At 36.4% G+C, this 14,177-nt stretch overlaps 1 protein-coding gene across 1 annotated transcript in view; it reads left to right on the forward strand.

Annotated features, from left to right (window-relative positions):
* LOC120100815 (rho GTPase-activating protein 20-like) overlaps positions 1-13,196 on the forward strand; it is a 38,235-nt gene extending 25,039 nt beyond the window's left edge. Inside the window, exons 13-19 of the mRNA XM_063282889.1 lie at positions 2,721-2,982; positions 3,894-4,033; positions 5,257-5,415; positions 7,861-7,970; positions 9,176-9,359; positions 12,072-12,312; positions 13,008-13,196. Of these exons, the coding sequence (XP_063138959.1) occupies positions 2,721-2,982; positions 3,894-4,033; positions 5,257-5,415; positions 7,861-7,970; positions 9,176-9,359; positions 12,072-12,312; positions 13,008-13,066 (1,155 nt within the window). The 3' untranslated portion in view covers positions 13,067-13,196. The remainder of the gene's footprint in view (positions 1-2,720; positions 2,983-3,893; positions 4,034-5,256; positions 5,416-7,860; positions 7,971-9,175; positions 9,360-12,071; positions 12,313-13,007) is intronic.
* Positions 13,197-14,177: the final 981 nt, after the last annotated feature.

Genomic DNA, 14,177 nt, shown 5'->3' on the forward strand with positions numbered 1-14,177 from the left:
AGTGAACAGTATATAACACATGCTGGTCATCACAATTTGAAAACTGAAAATCATCCTCTCATATAGTATTGCACTGTGATGATAACACTTGATCATCTGAACTCAAAATCTAACAAAAATTTTCCTCTTAATTGTATAACCAATGATGATCTTTCAGAATTTTCCTTTTTTCTTTTAATAATAATGTTTTATTGAATATTTCTTATTTACATTTCAAATATTATTCCCTTTCAAGGTTTGCTGTCCTTAAGGTCCATATCCCATCACCCTCCCCCTACTGTAAGGTATCCCCTCCTCCCAAACCATGCCATACTCACCTCCCAGCCCTGACAATAGCCTATGTTGGAGGGGGTCCAGCCTTGGCAGAACTAAGGGCTTCTTCTCTTTTGTGGCCAACAAGGCCAACCTCTGCTACATATGCAGCTGGAGTCATGTGGCTGTCCATGTGTACTCTTTGAGTAGTGGTTTAGTCTCTGGGAGCTCTGGTTGGTTTGTATTCTTGTTCATATATATATATATATATATATATATATATATATATATATATATATACATGTATATGGGCTGATAGGAGGGGCAGGCTCTGAATGGTCATTCCTCCAGTCTCTGCTCCAAACTTTGCCTCTATATATGCTCCTATCAATATTTTTATTCCCCCTTTTAGGAATATCTGAAACATTTGCACGTTCGTCATCCTCCTTGAGTTTCATGTGGTCTATGAATTTTATGTTGGGAAATTCAAGTTTTGGGATAATATCCACTTATCTGTGAATGGATACTATGTGTGTGTGTTTTGTGATTGGGTTCCCTCACTCAGGATGACATTTTTTAGTTCCATCCATTTGCCTATGAATTTCATGAAGTCATTTTTTTGATAGCTGTTTACTACTCCATTGTGTAGATGTACCACATTTTCTGTATCCATTCCTCTGTTGAAGGCATCTGGTCCTTTCCAGCTTCTGGCTATTATAAATTATAAATTATAAATAAGGCTGCTATGAACATAGTGTAGCACGTGTCTTTGTTATATGTTGGGGCATCTTTTGGGTATATGCCCAAGAGAGGTATACCTGGGTGCTCAGGTAGTGGAATATCCAATTATCAGAAGAACCTCGAGACTGATTTCAGAATTGCTGTACCAGCAATGGAAGAGTATTCCTCTTGCCCCACATCCTTGGCAGAATCTGTTGTCGCCTGAGTTTTTTATCTTAGCCATTCTGACTGGGGTGAGGTGGAATCACAAAACAACTGGGGTTGTTTTGATTTGCTTTCCCTGATGACTATGGATGTTGCGCATTTCTTTAGGTACTTCTCTGCCATTCGATATTCTTTAGCTGAGAATTCTTTCTCTAGCTCTGTACCCATTTTTTAGTAGAGTTATTTTACTCTGGAGTCTAACTTCCTTAGTTCTTGTATATATTGGATATTAGCCCTCTATCAGATGTAGGATTGATAAACATCTTTTCTCAACCTGTTGCTTGTCATTTTGTCCTAATTTCAGTGTCCTTTACCTTAATGAAAATTATGCAGTTTGATGAGGTCCCATTTGTCCATTCTTGATCTTAGAACCTAAGCCACTGGTGTTCTGTTTAGTGTCCATGTGTTCGAGACTCTTACCCACTGTTTCATCTATTAGTTTGAGTGTGTCTTTTTTGATGTGGATGTCCTTGATCCACTTGGACTTAAGCTTTGTACAGGGTGATAAGAATGGATCGATCTGCATTCATCTACACACTGACCTCCAATTGAACCAGCACCATTTGCTGAAAATGGTATCTATTTTTTTCCAGAGGGTGGTTTTGGCTCCTTTGCAAATATCAGGTGACCATAGGTTGTATGGGTTTATTTCTGGGTCTTAAATTCTTTTCCATTGATCTACCTGCCTGTCTTTTTACCGATACCCTGCATTTTTATCACTATTGCTTTGTAAAATAGTTTGAGGTTTGCGATGGTGATTCCCCCAGAGTTCATTATTGTTGAGGATAGTTTTCATTAACCTGAGTTTTTCATTATTCCAAATGAATTTGCAAATTGTTCTTTCTAACTCTGTGAAGGAATGCGTTGGAATTTTGATGGGAATTGCATTGAACCTGTAGATTGCTTTTGACAAAATGGTCATTTTTACTATGTTAGTCTGGCCAATTCAAGGGTATGGGAGATCTTTCCATCTTCATAGATCTACTTCATTTTTTTCTTCAGAGCCTTGAGTATATTGTCATACAGATCTTTCACTTGATTGTTTAGACTCACTCTGAGGTATATGATGTTATTTGTGACTATTTTGAAGGGTGTCATTTCCCTGATTTCTTTCTCAGCCTGTTTATTTTTGGAGTAGAAGAAGGCTTCTGATTTGAGTTAATTTTATACCCAGCCACTTTCCTAAAGTTATTTATCATAACTCTCAGGGAACTTTTGGTTGTTACTTAAGTATACTAGCATATCATCTGCAAATAGTGATATTTTGACTTCTTTCCAATTTGTGTCCATTTGACCTCCTTTACTTGTCTGATTGCTCTGGCTAGGACTTCAAGTACTATATTGAATAACTAAGGAGAGAATGGGCACCCTTGTCTAGTACCTGATTTTCCTGGGATTGCTTCAAGGTTCTCTCTATTGAGTTTGATGTTGCCTACTTTTAACCACTAAGAATCATAAGTAAAATGTGATTTGTAACCGTGCAAAATGACAAAGACCCTCTCTGTTTGCTCCATTTGTCACAGATTTCTCTGGTAACATTTATGATCGACAATTCTCCAGAACTGTTTGGAGAGGACATTGTGGCAGTTTGGTATGAAACATCACTGTACCATCCTCCCGGACTGAAGTACCCATGTTCCCAGAATCCTCCATCTAGCAATGGGATCATGGAGGAAACGGAACATGGACTCAGCAGCTGCCCCGGTGAGAGGACATGCACCCCTGATTTTGATGAACTGCCGAGAAGTGGTGCAGCTGCTTCAATTCCATATGAGGGCCTTCTAGGTGTGTATAGTTGTTCTACTGACATAACTAAAACTTAGAATCTTTAAGCACAGAAAACATGAACTGCAACAAACAGCAATGAAGAATTTACTAAATCACATTAAGGCAAACTTCACCTGGGCATGTATTACCCTTGTGTTCAAATTTGCCTCCAAAGTTTGGTACATTTGTCTCTTGTCCTGAGTTTATCTTAGAGGTTAATACCAGAAATGAGATTAGTAATTAAGGATATGTAAAGAAATGATACTTACAGTGATAGATTATTAATATAGATTCTCATAGTAGGAGAGCAATTCAATTCCAAATTGGGTTTTCTCTATGTAAAAGCTTTGGCTGTCTTCAAACTTACCTTGTAGACCTGGCTGATCTCACACTCACAAAGATCGCCTAGGCTCTGCTTCTTGGAATAATCTTGGAACAAAGGAATGTGCCACCATGCTTTTCTCATATGCAAGTCCTAGAGTATAGCATAATATACCCATATTGGCAACATAGACTGAATGACATCAGATTTGAGCTAACAGTTCAGGACAGGAAACTGAAGGGCTATAATATAAATGAAATCAGGCAAGTTATTTTACTGTTAGTTTACAGTTGTCCATGGCTGTTCAGTCAAAAAAGTCACACAGGGGAGTCAAAGATTGGTAATATATTAATGCTGTATTCTAATACCTATATGCATAGCTTTCAAGGCAAACAGAAGACTTTAATTTTTATACCAGAAATTTGGCCCATATGCAACTATATATACAGTGCCTTATAAAGCAATCTTATTATTAAATGTTATGATACTGATTAGTTATTTTCTGTGTATTTGTGATGATGTACAAGACATGCAGGCTATAAAATGAAAAGGGCATTCAAGGGCTAAGTGACTTCAATTACAGCAAATGATTTCCCTTCTTTCGTAGCCTCAGAGAAAGGTGAAGGAAATGAGTCCACAACCCAACCAGAACCTGTTCAAAATTCACCAACACCACAAACCAAAAAAGAATTGGGGAATTGTTCCCCCAATATTCTCAAAGATGTTAATGTGCCTGCTGTGATACTTGTGAGTTTCATTTTGGATTTTTACAGCTCTCCTATTTCACATAATTTTTTCTGAAGCTTTGTTTTAAGTAAATTATTACATCAACTGGATGAATGTATCGATAAGCTATTCATGAAAATAGAAATAAATACCAATGATTTTTCAGTCATATCATTTAAATAAAAATGAAAAAAAAGAAAAGAACTTGTATTCCTATGCTCTGCACTGATTTCAGCAAAGACCCAAATTAACAAGCTTGTTCAATGAAATGGACTTATGGAAGTACCCACTGATTCCCCAACTATCAATTATTTCTACCGCATTACACCTCCATATTACTCTAGACTCTACTTAAAATCATTGCCCGAGGTTGCTCAATATTATAATTAAAAATATCTGTAGACCTTTGTTTGATATTATCAATGAATGAAATATTCACATTGTTCTTTGCTATATACTAATCTTTTTATCCTAATGGACTATATGCAAATTCCACATAATATGATTTAGTCAGTTTTAAGTAAGCTACTAGATTTCCAGCTACTATTTTCATTTACTATCCAGCATCTATTTTAGCCCTATGTCTCTGCCAGGAATTTATGCTGTGTGTGAGCAAGTTTTCAGTAGAATTTTCTGTTAACAATGATTATAAACATGTAACCAATTGAAAATAGGGACTAAATATATTTATGGTCATCATATTTACATTGTAAAACAAGGGAAGAATGATTGAAATTTACCCGGGTTTTTAAATGGGACAGCAGCTTTAGGCATAGATAGCTGGAAATAAGAAGTCACACAAGAAGGAAATAAAAGTCTCAAAAGTTTAGGATGTTCCGATTCATAAGAGAGGCCAGGTAAAACAGGAAGTAAAATAGCAATGTGATCTCTGAAAGAGAAATATTCCAATGGTAACTTAGAATGGCATGCTTTAGGAAGATATTCAGATAAGAAAAGAAAAATGAGAGAGGACCATTCACCACAATGCTTTGGATCAGAACTGTGATTAAATGCTGAGGATTATCTGAGTCCAACAAAACACTCATGCCTCAAATTGGGGAAAATGGATTAGGGAAGAAAATATATTTGGAGGCTAAAACAAAAAAGTTCAAAGTCTCCTTCATTCTTCATAGTTGTAGCTCAACATTCCAAAATTGCCTTTGCTCAGGTTCACAATAAAAGACATATTTGTGCTTCAGGTGTGTGGATCCCTAATAATCCAAGATTATCCTTATCCTACACAGGATATGTTGTCTGTAATTGCGGAAAAAGGACAATGTTCTGATGACATATTCAGAATGCAATCAGAAAAATCACACTGGTCCCTTAAGGAAAAGGTTAACACCGGAAAACATGTTAACTTGAAAGAAGAATCCGTGCTCACTGTCGCTTCTGTCGTAAAGGTAAGTAATGTTTTTGCATCACCAACATTCAGCATCCCTCTGGTTTCTGTCCTTGAGATTTCATGATGATGACAGTTTCCTTGAACTATAGACACATGACCTCTTGGTAAGAGGCAAGGTAGGTAAAAGTCTGAGAATCTCAAAGATTCATCACAAAGTCACAGGTGAACATCATCTGTTAGAAGTTAACTTCCTCAAATATCGGATGGAATTTGGTTTGGCGATACAAATGTCCCCACTGACGTCACCTCTGACTGTACCATGTGAGTAATAGCAGGGCAAGTAATAATACTGGGACATGTGCGTTTAAAAACACATATCTCAAATCATACTGACCAAAAGTATTCCTCATAAATAACAACAGTACAAAAGAGCTAGTCCATGACAGATTTTAATAGGTTATGAGAGAGTTGGATGTTGCACTCTGTCTAGTAAATACACGAAATTGTTTTCCATCTCTACTAAAAATAAATAAATAAAACTGCACCCTCACTTTTGCCAAATATCACCATCCTAATTCTCAAATAATGAAAAATTAGCCTAACCTTTTTCAAAATAGTCTTTTATGCTTAACTTACCAGTGAGCAGCAGTAGCTCTGGAGCAAATATCATTGCTTTATTTTTATTTGGGCCATGATCTGAGTTTTCCTCTCAGTAGACTGTGGAGCTATGGCCCAGACCTCAAGAGAAAAGATAGTGCTGTGAGAGTAGGCATGCTTAATAACATTAGGCAAAATTACTGAATTGTCCCTCTTTGGCCAGAGAGCCTGACCTGGGCATCTGGCACTCATTGCCAGAAATCTGGACACCTCATGGAGAGGAATATGAAGATCAGTAACTGAAGGAGTCCATGTGTATTCATAGCAATTTGTGTATTCACAAAAAACAGACAATCTTCCCTTTTTGTGATTTGCAGTCCTTGATAAAACATGAAACTTTATTGTGGTACCTCATGAAGAAAGACACTTTTCTGTGCTTCAACCAGGCTACTGCTTACAATTTATTTAAATAGTTGCATATTTACATATTAAAAGGAATGGATATAAAACTGGGAGATCTTCTGACTTGTAAAACAGGATGCTCAAGAAAGATCACAACTATTTCAAGTGGACCTGTAGGCAGAGGTGCCCTTGTATATTATATGAAAGGAAGTACAGATTCACCAGATTATACAATCAGAATGAGATATTTACAGACGCTGCCATTTTTTGATGGTTGCTTTTTTTCTCGAAGAGTACTTAGGTATTTGTTAATTTTGTTAATTTTTTTTAATGGTTACTGCACTTTTTTCTTTTTCTTTTTTCTTTTTCCTGTAATTTGATTATTGTTTTCTATTTATTTATTTACTTATTTATTTAATAATTTGTTTATTTACTCTTTCTAAATCTTGAGTGCTGCCCCTACCTCATCACTCTTCAGAGTCTCTTCCCTTTTCCTCTGAGCTGGTTAGGGCCCCCTGATTTATGCTCACATCCTGGCACATGAACTCCCTTCAGAATTAGTACATCAATTCCACTGAGGCCAGTGAGTGAACGATTTCCACAGACACTCGACAGATTTATGGAACCCCACTCTACATGAAGATCACATGGAGACCGAGCTGCACACTTCCCACACGTGTGCCCTAAGTCATGATGCACCTTCTACATGCTATTGCGTTGGTGGTCAGTCCTTCATAGCTCCCAGTGTTCCATTTTCACTGACTCTGTGGGTCTTCCTGTGGAATACCTGTCTTCTCAGGACCATGATTTCTTTCCCCAACTCTTCCCTGTGAGCCACTGAGCTTTATTCTATGTATGTCTGTGGGTTTCCTTATCTGTCCTTATCTGGTTCAGTTGGCTGCTGGGTGAAGCCACACAGAGAGCAGTTATGATAGACTCCTGTCTGGATGTCCCACACGTCAGGCTGTGAAGTGGAGTACAGATCTCTGCTTGCAGGTAGTTGAGTAAACTGCAAGCCAGGAAAGGCAATTTGAACAGAGTAGGTTTATTTCAATGATACTGTAGCCAGAAATCTGCTTCTTTGTTTGTAGTTCTAGGTAAGAACACATAAGTTCTTGCCTAGAGGTTCTACTTTTGAGCCAAGGTTCTGGGTAGTTGACAGGTAGAAAACCTCTTGAGGAAGTAGGGTCTCAATCAGTGGTTGTCAGCGTCCCTAATCCTGTAACTCTAATATAGTACATGATGCTGTAGTCCCGCCTAAACATGACATCATTTGGCTGTTATTTGATAACTGAAATTTTGCTACTGTTATGAATTATAATGTGTAATTTATGGAATATCTGATGTGCAGGATATATAATATGTGATCCCCCAAAAGATCATGACACACAAATTGAGAATCATGGGTCTAAACGGCTAAATTTTAAACAAAAATATTTCTCAAGTACATCCTACAATATACATTGACCATTACTTTTTTGTTTTCTTTTCATTAAAAAAAAAGGACTTTATCAAAAATATCGAAGGAAGTTTACTTTCCTGTGATTTATATGAAAATTGGCTTAGCATCCCAGATGAAGGACCACTCCTTGGAAAAATTGCATCCATCCAAAAGTAAGCACGTGAGGAAATGCACTAATATAGAAACAGTACTTTTTTTAAGGTACAAAGGCTTTTGTTTATAGATTGAAAACTGGAATGATGTCCCATTCCAAGAGGTTTCCTTTGCTCAGACATGTATATTCACTTTATAAACATGTGCATTCCTCAAGCTAGAGTGTTGAATCATGCCTGTAATCCCACAACTTGAGAGTCTTCTACCTTATAAGTGTCATGGGTTACAAGAGAGCCTATGCAACATGTTGTGTGCAGGTCAGCCTAGACTGTTGCTTTGATTTCCTGTGTGAAACAAAATAAATATATGTGTGTAATGCGTGTGGATTATTTGCATTCTCTTATCATGGTATTGTGTGTATTTCACATGTTAAATATATATCACTGATTGAAGCTATCACTAAGTTTGTCTTTCTCAATACAACTTCCTAGAGAAGTCTGGGTTAGGAATAGCTTTGACTTCTTTGAATCATTTTTCGGTATGATACTTCACTGAAATATTTCCTAAGTGGCAGAAGCTTTGAGCTCACATTGTTACCCAAGAACCCAAAATCTCTGCCTTGCCTACAGCAGAAGCTTTTTATAATTGCATTGTATAGAGTCACTAGTGTGCTTTTTGGTCCTTATGTTCTTTTTTTGTTTTTTTGTTTTTGTTTTGTTTTGTTTTGTTTTTCCAGAGCTGGGGACCGAACCCAGGGCCTTTCACTTGCTAGGCAGGTGCTCTACTGCTAAGCTAAATCCCCAACCCCTGGTCCTTATGTTCTACAGTGTCATGAGAGTGTTACATGAATTCATACTGTATTCGATATGTAATGTGTTTAGATGGTGGCTGGAAAGATGTTTCACTGTTTAACAACACTGGATGTTTCCATACACAGAACAGACATGGCCTGCCTCAATCTTCATTCTCTCTAATACTAGGGATCCTGATACCTTCCTCTGGGTTCTGTGGGTAACAGCTATACTTGTAGCACACAGAAATTCATAGAAAATTTGTATTTTTCCCATAATTCTATAGGGAGAAGTGATTTCCAGAAAAAAACTTGAGGCAATACTTTGACTGTATATTCTTATTCATTTTGAATTCTGACTATCCAGTGAGCTGGTCTACAAAACATTTACACCGATTTTTCTTTAAATTTAGAGTTTTGTAAGTGACATTACTTGTAGGACCGTCAGTAAATTTCTCCTATTTATTTGTATAGTATCCTTTTGAAGATGCCAAAGCCAAACTACGTTTTGCTTAAGCAACTCATCTGTGTTCTACAAAAAATTAAAGCTGCTTCTACGAACCAATTAGACACCTTTGACTTGTCTGTTCGCATAGCACCTCATGTTTTATGGAATCCGACTTGTAAGATGTTTTATGGGAGGGATCTCTCAAAGAAGGTAAGGGGTCTGATTTTCCCTGTGGGAACAAAGTACTCACTGTACTTCAGGAATTTGGAATACCTCAGAAAGATTACAGATATTAGGGGACACAGGAGAATTGCATTCTTCTGGTGTGGGAGATATACTGTTCTATTTCAGGAAGGATTGGGAAAGGGAATTTTTAATGTAGTTTGATGTAATTGAATCATTTCTTTTTGGTTCTTTCCTTTTTTCTCTTTTTTCTTTAAAGTTATTAATTTTAGATATCGATGTTTTAACCAGTAACATCCTGGCTTGTATAGTGGTAGTTCAAGGAGACTACAGTGAAGTTGAAAAAATATCCTGATTACCTAGTATTTTATTTGTTTTCTATTGTAGACATACTTTGGAGCACATGATACTTGTGTTTCTTTTCTGTTCCTTTTTTTAGGATTTGTATTTTTTAAAATTTTTTTATTGGATATATTTTTTTACTTAAATTTCAATGTTATTCCCCTTCCCAGGTTCCTGTCCATAGGTCCCATTCCCTCCTCTCCTCCTCCCCCATATGGATATTCCCCCTATAATTCCCCCTGACTGCTCCCCCATATTCCCCTGCACTGGGGTATCCAACCTTGGCAGGACCAAGGGCTTCCCCTTCCACTGGTGCCCCAACAAGGCTATTATCTTCTTACATATGCAGTTGGAACCCTGCGTCAGTCCATTTATAGTTTTTCAGAAGTGGTTTAGTCCCTGGAAGCTCTGGTTGGTTGGCATTGTTGTTTTAATTATGTTGCAAACTCCTTCAACACTTTCAATACTTCCTCTAATTTCCCCCAAGGGGGTCCTGTTCTCAGTTTGATGGTTTGCTGCTAGCATTGATCTCTGTATTGGACATGCTCTAGATGTATCTCTCAGGAGAGATCTATACCCGGTCCCTTTCAGCATTCATTAGTGGTGAGATTATTATAATTTAGATATATTCACCCCTCAACTGTACTGCTTGTCATATAAAAGCACATTGCATATAATTATATAGGTGTATATAATTATATAATTGAATATATTTACAGAATGTGATGTAAAGAATAATGATAAAAGTCTAGTGTATATTATGTCATGCGCTTTGTAATATTTAGCACTAACTCCTACTTCTAAGAAAAAGAATAGTGTATGTTTCCAATGTTTTAGGTGCTATCTTATGACCTCAGGTATTCTTTAGCTCTTAAGTTTATTATACCCATATGCATTAATATTTTATTATTTTATTACCTTATATCCTTATTGCCTTGAGTACCTTCCTCCAAGTCCCATCCTCAAAAGCCCCTCTTCCCTCAGTTTAATAATAATTTAAAAATTTATTAAATTTTTAAATTTTGGTGGGATGTTTCCACAGAAGAAGGCAGGCGGAAAGATAGGAAAATGAGTGTTAATGAGTTTCATGATGAGAAATTCACAGAGAATCAGTGAAGAACATGCATTTTGAAAAGGAAAAATTGACAAAAAAACACAAAAAATAACAACAACAACAACAAAGAGGAAAGCAAAGTGTATATTTTACCGAAGAGTTTCCAGAAAAAAAGCTCCACAGGAAGGAAGTCATGTGATATCACACACAATGGCATAGGATAGCCTAGGGAAAAGCTATTTCCTTTTAGAAAGTGTCTTAATTTACCATCATCGCTGTGATAAAACACTTATGAAAAGCAACTTATGGAGGACAGGTTACTCTTGATGATATACTTCTAGTTACCAGTTAAATACTGAGAAATGTCATGGCACAAACCAAAGGAGGGCAGGAACCTGGAGGCAAGAAGAGAAGCAGGAGCTGGGTAGGTGTTCTGCCAATTGCCCTGCACCTTATATCTTTCTTTGACAAATAGCTCAAGGGTGGCACAATTGTGGAGATATGGGCCTTCCAAATTTCATTATTAATCAATATACCTTAGACTTCCCTACAATAATAGGCAAATCGGATGGGGGCATTGTATCAACTAAGATACCCCTTCTCACCAACTTCTTCTCTCAGTCATTTTTCTATTGCTTTAAAGAAACACAAGGACCAATGCAACTTATTGAAGTAAGTGTTTATTTGGAACTGAGAGTTGTAGAGAGATTACAGTTCTTCAATGGCATCACAGAGGAGCTTGGCTACAGGAAGGAAGGAAGGACAACCAAACAGGAAGCAGAGACCTTAGGGCTTTCATCCTAGGAAGCAAACATGAAGCACACAGGGCACACTGCAAATGGCAACTAGCTTCTGTCAACTTAAATTCTAAGCAATGACATACTTCCTCCAGGAAAGCCAAGCCATGTAAACCACATGAAAATTGTAACAAAGATGGGATCATATATTAGGGTGCTCAGAATTAGACAGTCAACCCATTCAAACGTTCACAATGAAACTCCACCTTCTCCCCACACCCCAGCAGAACATCAACAATTAAAGAAACCTTTGAAGTCATTAATTTGATTCATTCATATTTATTCTGGCAGCTCATCAGCTCTGAAATATTACTTTGCTTTAGTAGTTCCTTCATTGTTTGCAATATGTATGAAATTTTTACTATGTTTAGTAAGTCGCAAAGAAATTACAGTCTCCATTTCAGACACAGACTTCATTTCTCAGGTTCATATCTGTTGATAGTAACTGCTCTTTTCCTCATCATTTTGGATTTCAAATTTTATTGATTTCAATTTGGTAAACAATGTGAAATGAGAGGATCTTGTTTTTGCCTTGTGTTGTTACAGTTGTCCATTATACAATTCATGATTGACAACTGTCAAGAATTATTTGGAGAAAATGATAATATATTTTGTGAAGATAATCAGAAGTCTTATGACATCAACCTATCTTCTGATACATTAAATACTTCTGGCAAAGCAACTCTTATGATTGAAACCATAGATGACCACGATGTGAAGACCTCAAAGGCTAATACTAAAGAATTAGAGATGTCGTCTGCTGTTCCTCATGAGGGAGGTCCTACAGGTAGGAGAAGTTTTAATTAGTATTCAAATGAATGGAAGGTTGATAGCATTCTCTGACTTCGTAAGTTTTAAATATCAGAGCAGCATTGGGGCACATAATGATATTAGAGTATGGGAAATGTTTCTAAACAACACTTTAATGAAATTATATGTGAATATGTGTGTATGTGTGTACATATGTTCGTATAATAGGGGATTCCATAATTATCTCCTATAAGAATTCCAGATTCTTAGATGCGATATTACTCTCACTTCTTCCCATGATCCATAAGTATTATAGAATGTCTTAGATATGAAATTATTTTTGAAAAGATAACGTAGAAACTATTATTTGATTTAAAAAATCCACTAAACATACTACAAGGTTATACCATGCTCTAACAAGCTTTTCTATCTTTGGACAAAAACCTTGTTTAATTTTTTTTTGAGATATAATCTTGCCAAATGGTTATCACTTGGTATGAATATTATGTTGCCCAAGATCCACTACAACCACATATGTGAAGAATAATAAAGAGGCTAAAACATGCCTGATTTAACAAGTAACAACATTCAAAATCAGATATATTGTTAACTGAAGTAATTCTTAGTTTAGAGTAAAAAAATATACTGAAAAATTAATCGTATCTGAAGTTGTACGAATCTGTTTTCTGAGAATGTTTGTCTAATGATGACATTTTATGTTTCATTTAACAGGCCACAACGGAACAACTTCAAAATATAATGTTCCACAAGAGAAAATTCTTCATGACTGAAGAAGTTTCCGGTCATTGTATTTTAATGTTCTCTTCTACCTCCCACTAACCATAGCGGAAGAGATTATTACAAGAAACAACTTCAGTTTTATATTTAACCATATTGTTTGCTATAATTGTTTTACTCACTATATGTACTTTATATTATGTATTATATATTATTCTCTATTATAATAAATACTATTGAATTATATTATTTGTTAGACTCCAATGTGGCTGATTTATGATTCTCCACAGTCTTAGGAAAATGGCATGTTCAGTACTCTCCTCTACTTCTGTTACTCAAATCTGTACTCATGTGACAGACCCACTAGAATCACTTTATTCATACTTTCTTCAAAACTACAATGAAGATGACATTCTGAGTACTGCTCAACAAATGAAAGGTGGGGCTTTATCTGGCCGAATTCTTCCAGATTCTCACAAAACAACAGTCCCCATGGCTAAGAATCAACTACTTAGTAGTACAATAACATTGGACTCTCCTGTGAGTTTTAGTAACACTCTTTTTTTTTTTTTTTTTTATTAACTTGAGTATTTCTTATATACATTTCGAGTGTTATTCCCTTTCCCGGTTTCCGGGCAAACATCCCCCTCCCCCCTCCCCTTCCTTATGGGTGTTCCCCTCCCAACCCTCCCCCCATTGCCGCCCTCCCCCCATAGACTAGTTCACTGAGTAACACTCTTTTTTAAAAGAAATTATATTCCCATTTCTATGAAAAGGTACTCTAGACAGGAAGGGCATTAGGAAAAATAGATCATTACTTGGCTCAGGGAATCATCATTCTTCATGTCTGATGGCAGGATGCTGCAGCTAGTGAAGTTGTTCACCTTGCTGAGAAGCAGAGTATGACGAATGTTCATATTCAGTGAGTTTCTTCTTTTTATTCATTCTATGAACTATGCCTAAAAAATAGTACAGCCCAGTTATAGTACATCATTTATGTAAACAAAAACAGAAACTAATGACATTGAATATTCCTTCAGAGTTGTGACCAAATTTTTTTGTCATAGATCTAAATAAAATTCCATTAATGATTAAAATTAATCATCACTCATGATGATATTAGAAGAGGATCACAGTTTTAATAATATAAAAAATGACCTGATA

Source organism: Rattus norvegicus, chromosome 2, assembly GCF_036323735.1.
Source record: "Rattus norvegicus strain BN/NHsdMcwi chromosome 2, GRCr8, whole genome shotgun sequence".
NCBI classification, from domain to species: domain Eukaryota; kingdom Metazoa; phylum Chordata; class Mammalia; order Rodentia; family Muridae; genus Rattus; species Rattus norvegicus.